At 46.9% G+C, this 19,515-nt stretch overlaps 1 protein-coding gene across 1 annotated transcript; it reads left to right on the forward strand.

Annotated features, from left to right (window-relative positions):
• The first annotated feature begins 2,142 nt into the window (after nucleotides 1-2,142).
• Gpx7 (glutathione peroxidase 7) lies at nucleotides 2,143-9,547 on the forward strand. Its single transcript, XM_048453322.3, has 3 exons — nucleotides 2,143-2,324; nucleotides 6,730-6,991; nucleotides 8,936-9,547. Exons 1-3 carry the CDS (start codon nucleotides 2,190-2,192, stop codon nucleotides 9,097-9,099), a joined length of 561 nt encoding a protein of 186 aa, XP_048309279.1. The 5' UTR covers nucleotides 2,143-2,189; the 3' UTR covers nucleotides 9,100-9,547.
• Nucleotides 9,548-19,515: the final 9,968 nt, after the last annotated feature.

The following is a 19,515-nucleotide window of genomic DNA, read 5'->3' on the forward strand; positions in this document are numbered from 1 at the left end:
ACAATATTAAAAACTCTTCAGATAGCTTCCTATTAGGGATTCAATCTGATGAACAAATATTGTGAGATTCTTAAATATTCATGAATAATGTTGTTGAGCTTATGGTAGGAAAGAGGAGGGCTAGGGATCCTAGAGTGAGTCCCCAACCCTGTCACGTGCTCAGCTGGGGTTTGGTGTCATTTGTCTGTGTCTTCGGGTCTCCTAGCTATGAAATGTACCACTTGGAACAAACTGCGCTCTTCTAAAAATGCCAGGAATAGGCAGCGGACTGAGAATAAGGTGACAGATTACACTCTGTTGGACAAAATCAACAGCATCTCGTATCAGTCACCAGAAGGGTTACAAAAAAATCAACATTTATTGCATACGTAGCATACAAAGATGATCCAGACACAGGCCTTCCTTGGAGGTGTTCCTAGCCTAGTGGGCAAGGCAGACATGGAAACAGACTGTATGCAGCTTCAAGTCTGCTAGTTACAACCTACAGAGTGACACATAGCACACACACAGCCTTTCCCCAGCTGGCCCCTGAAGACTCATCTGCTCCACCCCTTTCTTAGCCCCAAGCAGCCAAACCCTCCCCTTATGCTCTGTGCCTTCAATGACACAGCTCCCCTACTCTGACACCTTTGCTTAGCCTTCCCAACTCTGACAGTCCCATTGCTCTCTCTGCCTCTGCTGTCACCATCTCTGGGCCCCAAAGCTCCAGTTTCCTCTCCCCCAGGATCTATCTGTTCTTGCCTCTTCCTGTCTACACACCACAGGGAAGTCAGAGGGATCTGTCTTCTGTATGTAGGACTTATCATGATGCTTATCCTAGCAGAAACAAAAATAGACCTTCATTCCTTGATTTAAAGCCTGTAATTTTTTTCACAGCTCACCTGGAACTATATAGACCAGGTTGACCTCTAACTCAGGGATCTGCCTGCCTCTGTTCCTCAAATGCTGCAGTTAAAGGCATTGGCTACCATGCACCACAAGCCCATAAACTTTACTATGGCCCACCAAGCTTTGTGATACCCTCCACCCTGCCCCACCCCCACCCCTGCATTGTTCTCTCCACTCCAGCCAAAATACCCTTTCTTGCCCAGGGTATCATGTTTCCCTCTCCCTGGCGACCTCCGCGCATGCTTTCTGCTTTTACTTGAATAACGTCTACTCATTTGTCAGAGTTCAGTTCAAACCTCCTGTCGTTCCCCCAACCCTCCCTCAGCTTTGTCAGGTACTAACTTGCCATAACAGTAGTTTTAGAGTTAACTGTGAACCACTTAGTGCCCTATCTCCATCTGAATAGGGACCACATATCTTGCTCATCACTGCACAAGAGGCGCCTCCAGCTGAATTTGGCATAGAACAGGTACCCCAAATGTGTAACGCACACTTAGTCACCAATAGATGCTCAGCCCCTTGTGGGTATCAAAGAGGTTTGCTGTGCCTGTCCAGATCGCCTGTCACTAAAGACGACATTCCAGCTGCTAGCCATGTTAGTGTCCACAAAAAGCCTTTAGCTGTCAGCTGCTCCAGATATGGAGCCTTCTTGGCTCCTGTTGTGCCTCTTGCCAGGAGACACTAATCAGTGATTGGCAAGACCGCAGTGTATGGGTCTGCTATCTCGGAGTCTCTACAGGGTGAACCCGAAAGCAGTCTCTCCCAAACCTCCTGCATTGCAGGAGTCCAAACCGCTGCAGATTCAAGCTCCTTTGCCTTCTCTAACCTCTCCATCTTAACCTAAAGTTTGTACACATTGTTCAGCTATCCAGGTGTTTCCCATCATTTTTCTATTATAGTTCAGTACTCTTGATTCTATACTATGTGTATTATTCCCGTGAAGAAGTAGGCTCAGAACAGTGAGCGATCTGCCTTAGGCCAAGCACTATCTAGAAGCTAATCTCACACGTAGATTTTTCTCCTTTCTCTCCCTATTAAGTCGCTATATCCTGAGCACGAGCAACCAAATTCATACAAGCGAATTTTGGTCTCAGACTCAAGAAAACGGGATCCTTGGATCTGGAGCCAACCGGCGCTGAACATCTGGGGAAACTGAGGTCCAGAGCCAGGACTCCACGCCTGCAGAGGCGACTGCGAAGGGGGCGCGTCCTGGTCCGTGGGCCGCCTCCTTCCGGGCCCGCACGCCAGGGTCTCCCCTCCCTGTCTTTTCCCTCGCCAAGCCGCCACCTCGGAAGCGAGTCATGGTTGCGACCGTGGCGGCGGCGTGGCTGCTCCTATGGGCCGCGGCCTGCGCGCAATCCGAGCAGGACTTCTACGACTTCAAGGCAGTCAACATCCGGGGCAAGCTGGTGTCGCTGGAGAAATACCGCGGCTCGGTGAGTGACGGTGTCCTACGGGCCTGACTCGGCGGGGGCAGGGCTCGATGGGGGCCCCTAGCCGGGGCTCTTCGGGGGAGGCTCCCTTCGGGTGCATCACAGCTCGGGGATGCTCCCGTTGGGCACCACCCTGGGGATCCCAGCCCCGCGATCCGTCCATCCGGCGCCCCCAGGCACAGACCCGCGGCTACGTGGCACAACCCAGGAACCACAACGCGCTATCTGCGCTCTCAGGGCGCAAGATCTCGCCCTGAAAGAGAATGCCCTCCGCCCCGGCTTTGCCTCTTCTAAGAGTAAAAATAACCCTAGCTTTTGCCCCTCCAGTCTGACTTTTGCGCCTGGAACAGTGAGTGGGTCAACAAATAAAAGTGCAGGGTAGGGAGTGAGCATCTAAGATAGACCTTTGCTTGGTTCTTAGAATGCACACTGAGAACGAAGGCTTGGGCACAGGACCACACAACAGTAGAAAGCAACCAACTCCCATCCCTTTGGTCCTCTCAAGCCCCACCCCTTAGAGGGCAGTTGTGATGGAGCTGTTAGCCATCCAGCATGACAGGCCCCTCCTTGCTAGACTGAATCACAGTAAGGGAGTGTATCAGGATTGGGTCTTAAAAAAAAAAAAAAAAAAAAAAAAAAAAAAAAAAAAAAAAAAAAAAAAAAAAAAAAGACTTGAGCAATGAGCAAGACAGATCAGGACAAGCAGAGCTGGCCAAGTCCAGACACAAGCAAAACTGCCGGGGGGGGGGGTGTTAGAGGGGGTGAGCAGGACCAGGGCTTTCAACAGTGGTACCTGAAGGATACAAACCCCTAGGCTAATGGTGGTAGATGGAACTGATGGGGCCAGGGAGAACCCAGAGGGACTTTGAACTACAAGTTCAGAGACCCAGTGCTATGCTGTTTGTGACAAAGAATCCTCACAAGGTGTTGCAGGCCTTTAATCCCCAGCCCTACACTAGGGAGGAAAAGACAAGCTGGCCCCTGTGGGTTCGAGGCCAACTTGGTGTCCTCTTAGGGAGTTCCAGCCAGCTACTATCTCGGAATAATAATAATAATAATAATTTTTTTTAAAAATCTGTCAAAGAATCTTCTGCCTCTTGAGAGTGGGAGGCCCTGATGTGAAGATGTGTGGTGCTGGACGTTAACGGACCTGGGAGTCCATCATCCAGGCTTGGATGAATCACGAAAGAATGGCTCTCAGTGTGCTTTTCTTGGGAGCAGGGCCATCTTTAGGGACAAAACTGGTTTCAATTGCCTTGACATTATCGATTATGCTGGGAGTCCTTGCTCGGACCAGTGTGAATTTCAAAATGAGGGGACACTGCTCGGACCAGTGTGAATTTCAAAATGAGGGGACACTGTGGAAGCACTTGCTAAGCTTTAGAGTGCCCATGTGTATTGTAGGGACCTCATCCAGGGACCTCATCCAGGACGCCAAAGAATTGCAAAGAGCAGGGTCCATTCCTGTCAGGCCTCCCCTCCCCTCTAACATGGCTGGGCATAGTCCCACCCGAGCATACACCACCCGAGCAGCTCCCCCAGTCATTAATTCATTGTCTATTATTTGGCACCTACTGTACACTAGCTAGAAACCCAAGCCCTGAAGATAAATAGTGACGGGCAAAACAAGTTTATGTTTTAATCAAGCTGATAGGGAGGAAAGACAGTAAATGGGGTACTGAAAACTGAGTCAGGCAATCCCAACAGCGATAAGAGATTAAAAAAAAATAGACAATATTTTTCAGCTCCTGATAGGAATAGTGTGTACAATTAGCCTGGAACATACTTTTAATCCCAGCACTTAGGTGGCAGAAGCAGGCAGATAGCTGTGAGCTCAAAGTCGGTCTGGTCAATATAGCCAGTTCTAGGCCAGCCAAGGCTGCATTAGGTAATGAGATCCTGTCTCAAAATAAAATAAAATAAAATAAAATAAAATAAAAAAGGTAGAGTTAGAGGCCAGTAGGATTGCTCAGTGGGTGTGTCAAGGACCTGAGTTCAATTCTCAGGACTTCTACGGTAAAAGGAGAGAGCCACTTCCTGGAAGTCACTCTCTGATCTCCAAACAGGCACACCACGGTGTGCAGGATCACCCCGCCCCCGGTTTGTTTTGGTTGTTTGAAGAGGGGTAGAGTTAGAATTTGAACCCCAGCGGTACAACTCAAGAGTCTCTGCCCTTAATTGCTAAGCTCAGAAAAAAGAAACCGGGAGCAGTCAGTCCAGGGAGGCTGGTTGACCTGAGCCGGGCCGTTGCTTGGGGCATACCTTCATTTGTCATTAACAAACATTTGCTTCCTCCTACTACATGCCTGATACTGAGTGATAGTCATAAATGTCATGGGTGACAGTCACTGAGTCCATGGCTGGGCAGGAATGTTGAGGAGTGCTTGGGGGAGTGCTTACTTCCTGGGTGGAATGTGTGAGTGGGAGAAGGGTGTGGGTAATGTGTTTTATTGGCTTGTTTCTATGTACACATCTGAATCTATTTCTATGCATGTGTGTGCACATGTGTGGATAAGCTCTTTGGTTTCCTGGATGGAATGAGAAGCAAGATGCTCCCCTTCACAAAACCTAGGGAGACACACATGATACAGGCTTAAAAGAAGCATCTTAAAGTGCACTCAATAAAGGCCCAGTAGGAAAGAAGTAAGGAGAACCTTACTTGGAGGAGAGAATCTAGAGTCCCGACTTCTTACCACCCCAGACAGAGTGTGCGGTGGGTCAGATCAGCTCAATGATTCTCAGCAGGGGTAAACTTTCTCAGAAAGATTTTTTTTTTAAGTTAGCTGGGTGGTGGCGTGCACCTTTAATCTTAGAACTCAGGAGTTAGAGGCAGGGCTACACAAAGAAACCCTGTTTCAAAAATTTAAAAAAAGGGTTTTTTGTTATTACATTTTGTGTGTGTGTGTGTGTATGTTTATGTATGTTTGCTGTTATTACATTGTGTGTGTGTTTATGTGTGCTGCTGTTATTACATTGTGTGTGTGTGTGTGTGTGTTGTGTGTGTGTGTGTGTGTGTGTGTTTATGTGTGCTTGCCTTTCATGGTGTCCAGCTGGGGGCCAGATAACAACTTAGGGAAATCATTTCTTTTCTTCTACTTTGTGGGGCCCTGGGATTGAACTCAGAATGTCAAGTGTGGCAGCAAATGGTTATCTCTCCAGTTTGTTTTGTTGTTTTGTTTTGTTTTGTTTTGAGACATGGTGTGTCTCACTGTGCAGTAGCTGGCCTGGAGCTTGCTAGGTATACCAGGCTGGCCTTGAACTCACAAAGGTTCACTTGCTTCTGTCTCTGCCTCCTAAGTGTGGGGATTAAAGGCATGTGCCATTTTTTTTTCCATTAAAGAGACAGTCTTACTGTGTAGTTTAGGCTTGTCTCCAATTTACAATTCTACTGCCTTAGTGTCCTTAGAGCTGCAATTACAGGTATGTGCCACAGACCCCATTGGGAAACATTTTTGGAGGTCAAGCCTAGACATCGAGTGAGTACAGGCTAGGATGATGCCAGATATTCTACAATAAACAGGACACTCCCCACAACGAAGACCTGTAATTTCAGTACTGCTGAATTTGAGGAGTCTATCTAGTCTGTTCCAGACTGACCCTGGGAAGTGGTCAGTAGCCAGGTGACATTATCCCAGCTTGTCTCAAAACAGCCACGGAGCTAGGACGCCCAGGCAAAGGATGGTAATCTTTCAGGAATACATAGCTAGAAGCTGGAAATGTGGCACTGGTGCCAAAATTCTAATTACATTATAATTCAGTTCCATCTGCTAGCTAGCACTGTATTTATTGCCTAAAGTCTTTAATAAAATTAGGGCTCAGTGATCAAAGTATTTGTTTGCTGGAAGGGAGGAGATAAAAAGGACTGTCCTGGGGGTCATTCTGTCTGTGTACTCATGTACTGGCAGTCCCAACCCGGGAAGGGTACAGGGAGGCTCTTTTGCTTCCTTTTCCTTTAGAGACTTCTGGGAAAGAGGCCGCCTGAATTCCTGGAAGTACCCAGCTGACAGAACCAAATTGAACCCACGTGTGCCTTTCTCCTCCCCAGCATCGCCTACTGATACATGGTCTCTGTGTGCATGCCTGTCTGTGAATGTACTACATGTATTTGTGGATTTGTGTACTACTAGCTAATGTAGGTTTGCATCACAGAGCATGTGCCTATTAATTTAGGTGAATTGTGTGCTTACAGTCACAGATACTCATGTATGTGTGAACATGTGTATAGGCCCCCCCCATGCTTGATTTCATATGTGGGTGTATTTTGTGGGAACATTATACACGTATTTACATATGTTCATAGCATTCTTGCATGTGTGATGTAGACATATCAGAGTAGACACAAGTGCATGCCTCCTCGCTGGATTGTGTATGGTTCTGAGCCTTCTTCTGTTTTGTTTCTACCACGCAGGTTTCTCTGGTGGTGAACGTAGCTAGCGAATGTGGCTTCACAGACGAGAACTACCGAGCCCTGCAGCAGCTGCAGCGGGACCTGGGTCCCTACCATTTTAACGTGCTCGCCTTCCCTTGCAACCAGTTTGGCCAACAGGAACCAGACACCGACAGGGAGATTGAGAACTTTGCCCGCCGTACCTACAGTGTCTCTTTCCCCATGTTCAGCAAGATTGCAGTCATTGGCACTGGTGCCCACCCTGCCTTCAAATACCTGACCCGTGAGTCCTTCTCTTCTCCCCGTCACCTTCCCTCCCTGGCTGTCACCATGACTGCCTGGGCAACAGAAGCTGCTGGCTGGCTGGGTCACCTTTGTCTTCCTGACCCTTGGAGGAAGTGGGCGAGGGTAGGCCTGAGTAGAGGCAGAATCGTGCCCACGCCTCTATACCTGTTGTCTCACCCTAGGACGTCCCCGAGATCTTGTCCCCACTCCCAGGGCCTCCTGGGAGCACACGGATCATCCTGCTTTTGTCAGTGTTCCTCAGCTGAGCTTATAGATGGAGAATCGAGAAACTACGGCACAGCCATGAGATGCCACACCCCTGGAGAAGGGTGACCAAGATGACTGAAAGTCTCTTGTTCTGAGTTAAAGTATATACACTAAAAGGGAAACCTCTCCAAAAGAATCAGCTTAATTGCCATGCCTGGAATACCAGTGGCAGGCACGAGGCGTGGGCTGTGAATGAAAACACCAAGCACGGAAAGGCAGTAGAGTTTGTTAGGTACTCTGTGGTCTAACTGCAACAGACCAGACAGGACAGAAGCTGTGCAGAGATGGTCTAAGGGGAGGGGGTGCCTTTATGTGCATGGGGAGGGAGGCTCTGTGCACAGGCAGACAGTGTTTCATTGTCACTGCTCTCTTTAGGTCTCATCCGGTGGGACTGCTCAGTGCTGGCTCCCTGGAAGGGTAGGCAGGTATCACGTTATTTGGTTGAGGAACACATTTTACAACACAGGTTATCTCTTCTTGGGACTGACTATCTGAGAGGCAGGTTTGGCTCACCAAGGGTCAAACATTGAGTGTTCTGGGCCTGCTCATTAAAAAGTGGGATGCTCCGGGCAATGGTGGCGCGCACCCGTTAATCTCAGCACTTGGGAGGCAGAGTCAGGTGGGTCTCTGTGAGTTCCGTGGTCTACAAAGCAAGTTCCAGGACAGCCAGGACTGTTACACAGAGAAACACTGTCTCAGGGAAATAAATAAATAAAATAAAAAGTAAAAAGTGGGATTCTGGGATTAGAGAGGTGACTCCAAGGTTAAGAACACTGGCTGCTCATCCAGAATCAAACCCAGGTTTGATTCCTGGTGCTCACATGGCAGCTCACAACCATCTGCAACTCCAATCCCAGAGAATCCAATACCCTCTTCTGGCCTCCTCGGGCATTGTACACATATCATGTGCAGACATGCATGCAAGCAAAACACCTATACACATTAAAAATAGAAGAAGAAAAGAAAGATAATCCCAGATGCCTGTCTCAGCTGCAGCCCCTATGAACTCTGGAATCTGGAGAGCTTTGTGTACTTGTTCACATCCTTTTCTCCCCTCCTGTGTGTGTTGTTAGGTTTTCTCCCAGTTCCTACAACTGTAGATCAGTCTGGCCTTGCCTCAGAAGCTCCTGGAAAGATCTTATAATCGTACAAGCCTGAACCCTACTCTATCAGAGCGCAAGAATTTTTCCGAAGGCCCCACTTCCTGACAAGTGATTTGGATTCAGCCAGTACAAGGACTAACCTTTAGAAGCCATTAAGACTTAATTGGAAGCAGGGAATTGTAGTGCAGGCCTACACGTGTGAGTTGGAAGCTAGGAGGATACAGTTTTCCAGATCTTTTTCAGACATGTAGCAAGATGAAGATAGCCTGGGTTACATGGAATCCTGTCTCGAAGCAGAACAGCCTTCGAGGACAGGGTGTGACTGGGGTGATTAGGAGAGGCTGACTGGTAGACAGTACTGAATGGCGTACTTCCCAGGATCCTCTCTCAATCTGGATCCCCCAACTGGACTCTACGGGAGAGCTTTTGAAAAGTGCTGGGAGCTGGGGCTTGTTCTCAGTGCCGCTAATTTAAGAGGTCTGGGTGGGGCCTGGGTGTGAGATAGACCCATGGTGGGATCCAGGAATTGGGCATGGGGAGGCACACTGTTCTTCTGCTTCCTTTTTCTTTAGAGACTTCTGGGAAGGAGCCCACCTGGAACTTCTGGAAGTACCTAGTGGCCCCAGACGGAAAGGTGGTGGGGGCTTGGGATCCAACCGTGCCTGTGCAGGAGATCAAGCCACGGATCACAGAGCAGGTGGCAAAGCTCATTCTTCAGAGACGAGCAGAGTTGTGACCCGGTTCTCTCTTCCCCACCATTCCTGTCCCTCAGCAATCTCAAGTGGTGCTTCACAGGCAGAAAGCCTGGGCTTCTCATCCCTTCGGTCACATAAAGGAAGAAGTCTAAGACTTGGATGATTTGAATCCAAGAGCAAAGAATAGGAACTCCTGGCCAATGAGAGTTCTTAACAGCCAATCAGCGGCCACTAGGCTGATAGCCAAAAGAAACCATGTAGAAGGTATGAAGCAATCATCCCCTAGCCAGACTTCTGTAAAGGGGAGCCAAGTCTTACCTCACAGGAAGGCTATGAGGATTAGCATCTAATACCTGTGAGCGTGCCTGGGGCAGTGCTAGCCAAAGATGAAGCATTGAACACATGTTTTCTGCCTATAAACAAAACAGTACTTGTGATAATAAAACTTGAACTCAACACGGATTTCTAGCCAATGGAAATCTAGGCCAAGCGTGTGTTGTTTTTGTCCTCTGTTCTTGTGTGTATTATTGTTTTATTTAATTACAAAAGATGCCAGTTCTTGGAGTAGAGTGGGAGAAGGGCTCAGAGTTCAAACACTTGCAAGATTCTGGGTTCTGTTCTCAGAAAGAAGGGCACGGAAAGAGAGAGAGAGAGAGAGAGAGAGAGAGAGAGAGAGAGAGAGAGAGAGAGAGAGAGAGAGACTAATAAAAACCCAAACAAGGAACGGAGAGATGGCTCAGCAGTTAAGAGCACTGGCTGCTCTTCCAGAGGACCCCCGTTCAATTCTCAGCACCCACATGTCAGCTCACAACTGTCTGTAACCACAGTTGGAGGAGGCAAGACACTATCACACAGACATGCACACAGGCAAAACACCAATGCACACAAATTGAAAGTAAATAAACTATTTAAAAAATACAGATTAATATAAAATAAAAGTAAACATTCAAGGCTTCCAGCCCTTTTAATTTTTTTCAATCAAGCAGTAATGCTCCTAAAAATGTTCTCATCAAACACACTACAATTTAAAAAAAGTGAAAGATATTGTAATTTAAATGTGAGCTGTCCCCCATAGGCTCTGTACCTGAACCTTTGGGTCCCAGAGAGTGGCACAGCTTTGGTTGAGGGTGGGCGGGTGATGAAACCTATTATATATGGGGCAGATGTATGGCCATACGGGCAGAACTTCAACCAGGGTTCTGGTTGGACCTCAGGCTCTTCTTCCAGACTGCTCTGATAGCAGGACCCCAGCCACCACATACACTGTGACCAGGAATCAATCTTACCGCTATGCCTTCTTGGTTGTGATGGACTGATATTCCCCAAAACTGTGAGCCAGGAGAATTGTTTTCTCCCTGAAATTGCACTGGCCATATCACGGCCAGGAGAAAAGAATGCAGACAGGAATTTGCAGACTCCAGTGGCCAGTAAGGATTCCAGATGTGGCAGCTCCTTTGGGTGGTATGGTCTCAGGGAACACCTGGGGCCAGACTAGGACAAGGCCTTATTTCCTTGTCAAGCTGCACCTAGGGTTTTCAGAATTTATTTATTTTTAGGCAGTGTCTTTCTATGCAGCCCTGACCATCCTGGAATTTTCTATGTAGACCAAGCTGGCCTCAAACTCACAGAGATCCACCTGCCTTCCTTCCAAGTGCTGGGATTAAAGGGATGTGCCATTACACTTGCCTCTAAGAACTTTTAATAAGCAAGATAGAGCCATCATTTAAGGTTTGCTTTTCTTCTCTTATCCCTAATGCAGGAGAAATTTAACTGTTTAATCCACAAGTTTGTGGACATTGCAATACCTATAGAGCACAAAATCTCCTGTGGGAGTCTGGGGCTTGCTGATTAAGTCAGTTGGCAGGCCAGTGGCCCTGGGGATCCTCCTGTCTTTGCCTTCCATGATTCATGCCTGATTTTCTATGCTGGGGACCAAACTCAAGTCTTCACGAACTTTATCAACTGAGCCATTACCCTAGCCCCATTTTGAACCATTTAGGCCCAGTTGACCTCGGACTTATAACCCCCACCTCATAGTCCCTAGCACTAACTCCCCAAATACCGTATAAAAATGCCTGCAGCTTTGATAAACCAAGGTTTTAAATTATTACTTATTTTGCTTTTGCAAAATTTCGAGTGCTAGAGTGATAATACAGATCCTCCTTTTGTCTTTTGAGGAGGAGAATTAGGGGTGGGATATGTTGAAGGCCTGTGTTAGGATGTGATATGTTAAAGGCCTGTATTAGGGGCATGATATGTTGAAGGCCTGTGTTAGGGTATGATGTGTTGAAGACCTGTATTAGGGGTGTGATATGTTGAAGGCCTGTGTTAGGGTGTGATGTGTTGAAGACCTGTATTAGGGGTGTGATATGTTGAAGGCCTATGTTAGGGTTGTGATGTGTTGAAGGCTGTTATGCTGTAGCAATGAATTGGTGTAAGGAATGGAACACACCTTGTATCAGGAGCCTCACAGTTGGGCACAAGTGAAGCATGAGGCGTTGTTGATGAAAGTTTCTGTCCTACCTGGTCCCATAGCCATTCAGTCCCAAATAAACACATAGAGGCTTATATTAATTATAAACTGTTTGGCCTATTGTTCAGGCTTATTACTAATTACCTCTTACAACTGAAATTAACCCATAATTCTTATCTGTGTTTAGCTATGTGGCTTGGTATCTTTTCTCAGTGAGGCATTCTCATCTGGCTTCCTCTGCTCCTGGATGATGATTGTGTCTCTGCCTTTCCTCTTCCCAGAATTCTCCTAGTCTAGCTGCCCCGCCTCCACTTCCTGCCTGGCTACTGGCCAATCAGTGTTTTATTAAACCAATATGAGTGACAAATCCTTACAGTGTACAAGAGCATTATCCCACAGCAAGGGGTTAAAGTTTATTCTGTTTGTCTGAGTTTTGTTGCTCATGCATTTTTGCCTTTTCAAAGAAGAGACAGTTTGCATTATGGAAGGTTTGTGCTCACAGATTTTATTCAAAGGCCTTGGGGCTACAGCTCAAATTTAACCATCCTATTAGGACCAAAGATGTTCTAAAGAAAGACACCATGTCCTTCCCTTTGCCTCTCAGACTACTGGAACAATGGACTCTAAGAAACTGGAATTCTCTCTCAGTCTCATGCTAATAGAGAGATAAGATGGGGACCCTCAGCCAGAGGGGACCCGGTCCCTCAGAAAGAAATGTCACACCGTATGACACTTGTCAGACCACCTTGCAGGAGAGACTAGTGCCCAGGCAATGATGAAGCAGTGATGGGTGGGATCACCCCTTTCCCGGAACTGTTAGTTCTACACACATCTTGCTTTCTATTTAAACCTAAATCTTGCATCAGACCCTGAATGTGAACTTGGGGAAGGGTCACTGGGCTTTGTTCCTTTTCCCAATGTGGCCATATTGGAGGTATCTATATCTATATATCTATATCAAAGATAAAAAAATCATTTCCTCCAAAAGTAGTGAGTCCCACTGACGATTCTATACTTCTCATAGGACATGCATTTCTAGACGTTACTAACTTCCGGTTGGCTCTTGTTCCTTCTAACACACACAAAACTCTTCTTAAGAAAATGACATTTTAAATCTTAATCAGCTCTCACCTTAGCCATTAATTAGCCATTATCTGCCAATATCTAGATTTTCAGTTAAATCCTTTGGCTATCAGTTAACACTTGAGTAATTGATATATGATCAGCTACTAACAGTTTAATTTATCTCCTGACACTGGCTTATCATCAAGATTTATTTCATTAGGCTTTATTACATGACATTTCAGTTACATGCTGAACCTTAATTATTAATCAATAGCTTAGTAACTTGCTTTTAACGTATTACTGATACTTCAGTTCTCTGCCATTAGAGTAGAGTAGTTCTCCCTGTTCACAGAAACAGGAGCACGGGGATAGTTGTGAAGAGAGAAAAAAAATCCCTTCATCCTAGCCTTGGCTGAATGCCAGCACAATTACACTTGTTTAAGGTTTTACTTCTTCCCAGCTAGAAGCCTGCACTTTTCTGGGCATCTCACCAGAAACTTTAAAGGAAAAGGGTATGTCCTAACCTCGTTGTGCTACCTTAGAGACTCCTACTTCTATGTTCTCAGATTGTAATCCATCCAGGCCATCCCAGAGTCCCCCTCTGGATTCCACTTTTCAAATAGAGAAAGACTGGGAGACGGCAAAGCAGTTAAAGGCACTTGGCGACAAACCCGCAGCCTCGGCTCAATCCCAGAGAGTGGAAAGAGAGAAATGACCTCCACAGGTAGTCAGTCTTTGACCTCTGCCCACGTGCTGTGACACGTGTTTGAGTGTGTACCTACACACATCAACATACACACAGACACAGAGGTATAACTCTTTTTTCCTTTTTCTTTCTTTTCTTTCTTTCTTTTCTTTTCTTTTTTTTTTTTTTCTCAGAGGGGGTCTCACTATACAGTCCCAGCTGGCATGGAACTCAGTATTTAGACCAGACTGGCCACAAACTCACAGAGTTCCTTCCTGAGTGCTGGGATTAAAGAGTTGTGCAACTTGCCCGGCAGTGGTGGCAAACGCCTTTAGTCCCAGCACGTGGGATGCAGAGGCAGCAGGCGAATCTGTGGAGGTCAGCCTGGTCTACAGAACAAACTTCAGGACAGCCAGGGCTACACAGAGAAAGCCTATCTTGGGGTTGGGGGAGAGAGAGAGAGAGAGAGAGAGAGACTTGAGAGCCCTGAAGATGGTATATGTAGTTAATGCCAGGACACCTAATTGCAGCTCTCACCAGAGAATGCCATGCCCATGTGGGTCGGTCTTAGTCTTCTCCCAAGCACCTCTTTCTCTTAGCCTTTATACTTAAAATCTGTACTTAAATATCTTTAATAAATCTGGCTTCACACAGGCTAGTCCTGGAATTCTTTTCTGGGTTAAAGCCAAGGACCTGATTTTACCTGAATCAAGGTTCCCAAAAGGTTTTTGGGAATTTCTCAGGCTGCTTCTAGTAACAGTGTGGAGCCATTGTCTCTAGGTTCCTGCCACCACCGTCACTAATGACCACGGTGGATACCTGAAATTGCAGATAGTACCAACCCCTGCATACTCCGTTTTTCCTATGTACACACACCTGAGATAAAGTGTAATTAGCACAGTAAGAGATTAACAGCAATAGCTACTGATAAACCATCATAATATTCTTTGATAGAAGTGTTCTCTCATCCCCCCCCCATCACTAAATAAATAGAATATATAGTATGGACACACTAGTCACATTTGCTTCACACCTGGGAGAGAAGGAACCAGGATTTCATTGTGTAATCACAACAGCAATTTAAAAAATATGACTCCGAGCTTAGCATGATGCCGTATGATTTAATCCCAGCACTCAGAAGGTAGTTGCAGGTGGGATCTATGTGAGCCTGAGGCCAGCCTGGTCAACAGAACAAGTTCCAGGACAGCCAGGGTTCCGTAGTGAGACCATCCCAGGAAAAAAAAAAAAGTTATGAATCAGTTAATTCTGGAAATTTTTCATTCGCATTTTCAGACCATCGATAACCGCAGTTTTGGAACCGACAGCTGCAGATAAGGGCACTGCTGTAGATTACCAACTACGGATTCTGGTTAGTGGGTTTTAGGGTGAGGGGCCACTGATGGCTGCAGCCTTTGTCTTTTGTTGACCCTCCCTTGCAACTCCAGGTGGTTTCCTTGACACATCAATGCATCCTGTGGTCCAGGTTCATCACCACCTGTGATTTTGTCCTCAGGTTGGACAGATGGACGACGAAGGGAGGGAGAGTGGACAGTCAGGGGCTCCCTGAAGATTGATAGAGGTGATAGTCATACATCAACGAAGGTTTTTTTCGGTCTCTGCTTAAGTGTTAGACTCTTGCTATGTTCTTGGGGCAACATCAGTGAACAAAACAGGTAAATGTCCAGCTGTGCAGGATTCACAGAACAGTGGGAAAGACAAACAATTACACTGATTATTTCATAATTACAATTAGGGTAAGCACCAAGAGCAGGTAGTCATGTGTGTGCGTATGATAGTGTTGTCACTTGACCCATTCTGGAGAGGACAGAGAACACCTCCCTGAAAAATGACTTTATAGCTGAGAACTCTAATTTTCTAAAGAACTAGAGATTAAGGTATGGAAGTCCTAAGTGGATGGAGCAGCTTGGGCAAATGCCCTTAGGAAGAAGGATGCTGGCTTTGATGGAGCCAGTAGTACTGCCTGCAGCCAAGTGATAAGAGCCTGGCAAGGTAAGCCAGCCAGTCCAGGAAGGACTGTGTGATCTAAGCGAGCTGATAGTGAGCCGAGTCAGCACGGCAGAGCCTGCCTTCCACAACAGTCCTAATTCAAAACCCTGAAAGTAAACTGTGGGGCAGAGGAAGACATCGCCGGTAAGAGGCTGCTCTGGGGCCTTCTTGGAGCACAGGTAATCCTAGGAACACCAGAAGAAAGAACATCCAGCAGGGCCAACCTAGGCAAAAGACCGAATCCTACAAATCACACCCTTCCTGGGTCCTGATGAAGTGATTATTACACTGGACAGAGTCCAAAGGCTGCATTTTAAGGCAAGCTGTCCAGGGTATAACAAAACAAGTCAAAACAGTAGACGAGTTTCCGCTCTTCCCCATAGCTCCACAGCGCCTGTGTTTGGGCTTCGTTTGCAGTTTCTATGACTTTAAGACAGCACACTCTGCCTGCTCTAAGAGGGACCTAGAAGGGGAGAAGTCGTCTCCTCATCCTTTGCTCTGCTGTTAACTTCATCAGGGGTCCAGCCTGACGACATCTCTAGGATATTGCTATGATCTGCATGGTCCAAGATGGCTGTCTATCTCAACCGTAGTCCTCCTATGCTGTGCTTTATCACACAAAATGCAGTCACCTGGCCACACCCAGCTCTCTAGAACACAAGATGCTTATCTTGTGTGGTCACCCAGTGAAAACTGGGGATTTAAACAAGGCACGATGGCACATGCCTGTCGTTCCCAGCACTTGGGAGGTGCAAGTAGGAGGACCAGGGCTCCCCTCAACCTGGGACACATTAGAACAGAGAAACAGAAAGAAAGAAGGTAGGGGAGAGAAGAAGAGCAAGTAAAAAAAAAAAAAGCAAGGGTTTCATTAAGGCAGAAGGGGAGAGCAGACGTTGAGGGGGCAGGGACAAGAGTCATCTGTACCCCAAACCTTCCCATCCTTCAAATCTCCTCCCCTTTTCTGCCTGCTGCTTCCTGCTTTTATTTGAGACTGTTCACTGTTGGAACAGCAGCTAAATCTGTATCCCAACCAAAGGCAGAAGCCACAGAAGAGGATTAAGATGGAAGGATTAAGAGAGATGTGGGAATCCACCATCCCTGGAGCTCATCTCCTTGGTCTCAACGACTCCCCCAATCCGTCTTCCCCACTGCAAGGCGGATGGTGTTCTAGAAAGCACATCTAGAAAGCACAAGCAGAGCGCCCATCTGCTCCACTGCACTGTGACCCAGATGGCCTGCTGAGCTCTTTCCCAACTTCTTCCCATTGCCTAAGAGGAAATTCTTCTCCTTCTTGCCTTAACATAGCTTTGTCTTATCTCTCAGGGACACCAAGCACAGTAAACATCTGACTCACAGCAGGTGTTCAAAATACACTGGGTTGGGGGACGAGATGGTTCAGCAGATAACCGTGCTTGTCACCAAAGACTTGAAGTCCGTCTGGGACCCACACCATGGAAGCACGGAGCCAACTCTAACCATGCACCATGGCATGCATGAATCCTCCTCACACACAATATATAAATATATGAAATTTAAAAATTTATAAATGCAGCTTCCCCCCCCCCATGGGGTATGGTGGCTCATGCCTGTAATCCTAGCATTCAGGAGCTGAGGCAAGATACTTTCTTTGAATTTAAGGCTGCTTGGGTTATGTAAGTCCGGGGCCAGCCTAGGCAACAAAGTGCCTCAAAACCAAAGAGCAAAGAGCGTTTGTTTGACCAGCTGCCCTTGCTATTATCCATAATTGTTTCTAAATGCCCTTGTACCAGCCATGTTCCCTTAGATCGTCCCAGTGAAGGGTGGAGGGCTCTCGGTCACAGGAGAAAGTTTTGTCAAAGGCCCTTTCCTCTTATTACATTAGACTCTAAGTATTCTCTGGGTCTAAGAGCAACTGTCTAGCATGTGCAAGCCCTGGGCTCGATTCCCAACATCACAAGAAAACAAAAAAGAACCTGAGTAGTCTCCTCTTGCCCATGAGCAGTTGAGATGGCTCACCTTTCTCCAGAGGAAGTCTCAGAAACACAGAAGACCTAGCATTGGTGTGACATTACTTGGTGTATGACATTAAAATGCATTCATAGGAGCCGGGTGGTGATCCCAGCACTTGGGAGGCAGAGATAGGCAGATCTCTGCGAGTTTGAGGCCAGCCTGATCTACAGAGTGAGTTCCAGAACAGCCAGGGTGGTTACACAGAGAAACTTTGTCTCAGAAAAGAAAAAAAAAAGTATTCATAGGTTAATACTAATACTCAGGAGGCCGAGGCAGGAGAATTTCTGAGTCTGAGTCAGCCTGATCTACTTAGTGAACTCTAGTGTATTTGCAGAGGAGCAAACTAACTAACACTGAGCCCTCTCTCCAGCCCCAAAAGCAATTTTCCAAGAGTGTTCACACGCCTGTGTCTCATCCTTACGAGGCAGTACAAATGAGGAGTCCAGAACCACAGGAAGTCAAGTGCCAAGGAGCAATTGGAATCAAAGACCTTGCTTTCCCTCCTGTTCTCGGTTTCCTAGGCTCTGGTGACACTCCAGCAGAGTCAGAGGGGGCGGAGGACTGGAGATGCTGATCTCAAGAGAGGGTCAGTTGCTCACCCTGGGGCCCACCTGGGAGGAAGGTACATAAGTGACTGCACCCGGGCTGAGAAGGAATCAAACAAAACGGCTTCATCACATGGAAAATGCACCACTCAAGGCTGGACCAGAGAAGGAGAGATAAACATACAGGACATTCAGGACACAATCCAGTCCCTGGGATTCCTTCCTGGGTCCCCCAGGAAGGTCCCTCCCTAAGCCTTACTGTCTTTCTTTGTAAATGCCTACTGGGCTGGGGAAAACAACTTGGCACTGAAGGGTGCCCACTGCTCTGAGGAAGACCCAAACTCGTGTCCAGTACCCACACCAGGCTGCTCACAACCGCTTACAATTCCCGCTCCCATGGCTCCAACAACCTCTTCTGGCCTCTGACGGTTACTTTCCAAGGCCAGACTAGCTGACTCAGTCGGGTCCCATAGGAGAAAAGGAGCATTTGCAGAAAACCCAGGATTAGAGGTAGGCGATGGCCCGACAGTTAAGAGCGTGCTCTCGACTCCTCTGCTCTTCCAGAGGATCCCGGTTTGAATGCAGCACCTACATAGTGTCTCACAACCATCTGGAATTACAGCTCTAGGGGAATCCAATTCCCTCTCGGGCCTCTGCTGGCAGCAGCTATGCAAGTGGTACACAGACATATGTGCTTGCAAAACAACCATGTGTTTTAATTTCATTTAAAACATTTAAAAGAAAGAAAACTCAGGGCTCAACAACAAATTTTATTATAAAGATGGCTGGCTGATTAAGATGACTCAGGGCTTGATGAGAAAAGGAGCACAGTGTGAATCTACAGAGGCATAAACTCTACATAGCTGATACCAAGATAGCTACAGAGTGACACCCTGTCTCAAAAAAAAGTGATAGCCAGGTGTGGTGGGGTGCATGCCTTTAATCCCAGCTCTCAGGAGGCAGAGGCAGGTGGAGCTCTGTGAGTCTGAGGCCATGCTGGTCTACGAGAGCTAGTTCTAGGACAGCTAGGCCTGATACACAGAGAAACCCTGTCTCGAAAAAATAAAAAATGAACAAGAATGAAATGATGTTATTTTCAGGGAAATGGATGCAACTGGGGCTCTGTAGCACAAATTCAATTGCTCTTACTAACAAAAAGCTATCGGGGCTGAGAGCTCAGAGAAGCAGTGCAGCCAGGCACTAGAGAGACCTTTTACCTCTACCAAGTCCTCAGACTGAAGGGGCGACCCTGTCCCTATGAATCCTCAGAACGCATGTTCAGACTGCATCCTCAGACCCCATCTGTCTCCACCAAACCTCAGACTGCACTGAGCTCCTGTCTCCTCCTGCCTTATAGTCCTCTCTATACCCAGCCATATTATTCCTGTCTCTACCTCTCTAGTGCTGGGATTAAAGATTAAAGGTGTGGGATCCCAAATGCTGGAATCACCTCTGTGTGAGCTCTGTTTCTCTTTTAGACAGATTCAATCTTGTGTAGCCCAGGGTGACCTTAACTAATGGATTCCTCTGCCTCTCTCTCCCGAAGCCTGAGATTAAAGGTGTGTGCCACCACTCCCTGGCCTCCAGTGGCTTAGCTCTGCACTCTGATCTTCAGGCAAGTTTTATTTGTTAACACAAACAAAAAATATCACTACAGAGATCTGAATTAAATGCAATAATTCAGACACAGAAA

Source organism: Myodes glareolus, chromosome 3, assembly GCF_982192425.1.
Source record: "Myodes glareolus chromosome 3, mMyoGla1.1, whole genome shotgun sequence".
Lineage (NCBI taxonomy): Eukaryota > Metazoa > Chordata > Mammalia > Rodentia > Cricetidae > Myodes > Myodes glareolus.

Coding starts and splice junctions, on each gene's coding strand:
- Gpx7 (XM_048453322.3), top strand. CDS start 2,190: ATGGTTGCGACCGTGGCGGCGGCGTGGCTGCTCCTATGGGCCGCGGCC. Junction 2,325..6,729: donor TGGAGAAATACCGCGGCTCG/GTGAGTGACGGT, acceptor TCTACCACGCAG/GTTTCTCTGGTGGTGAACGT. Junction 6,992..8,935: donor TGCCTTCAAATACCTGACCC/GTGAGTCCTTCT, acceptor CTTTTTCTTTAG/AGACTTCTGGGAAGGAGCCC.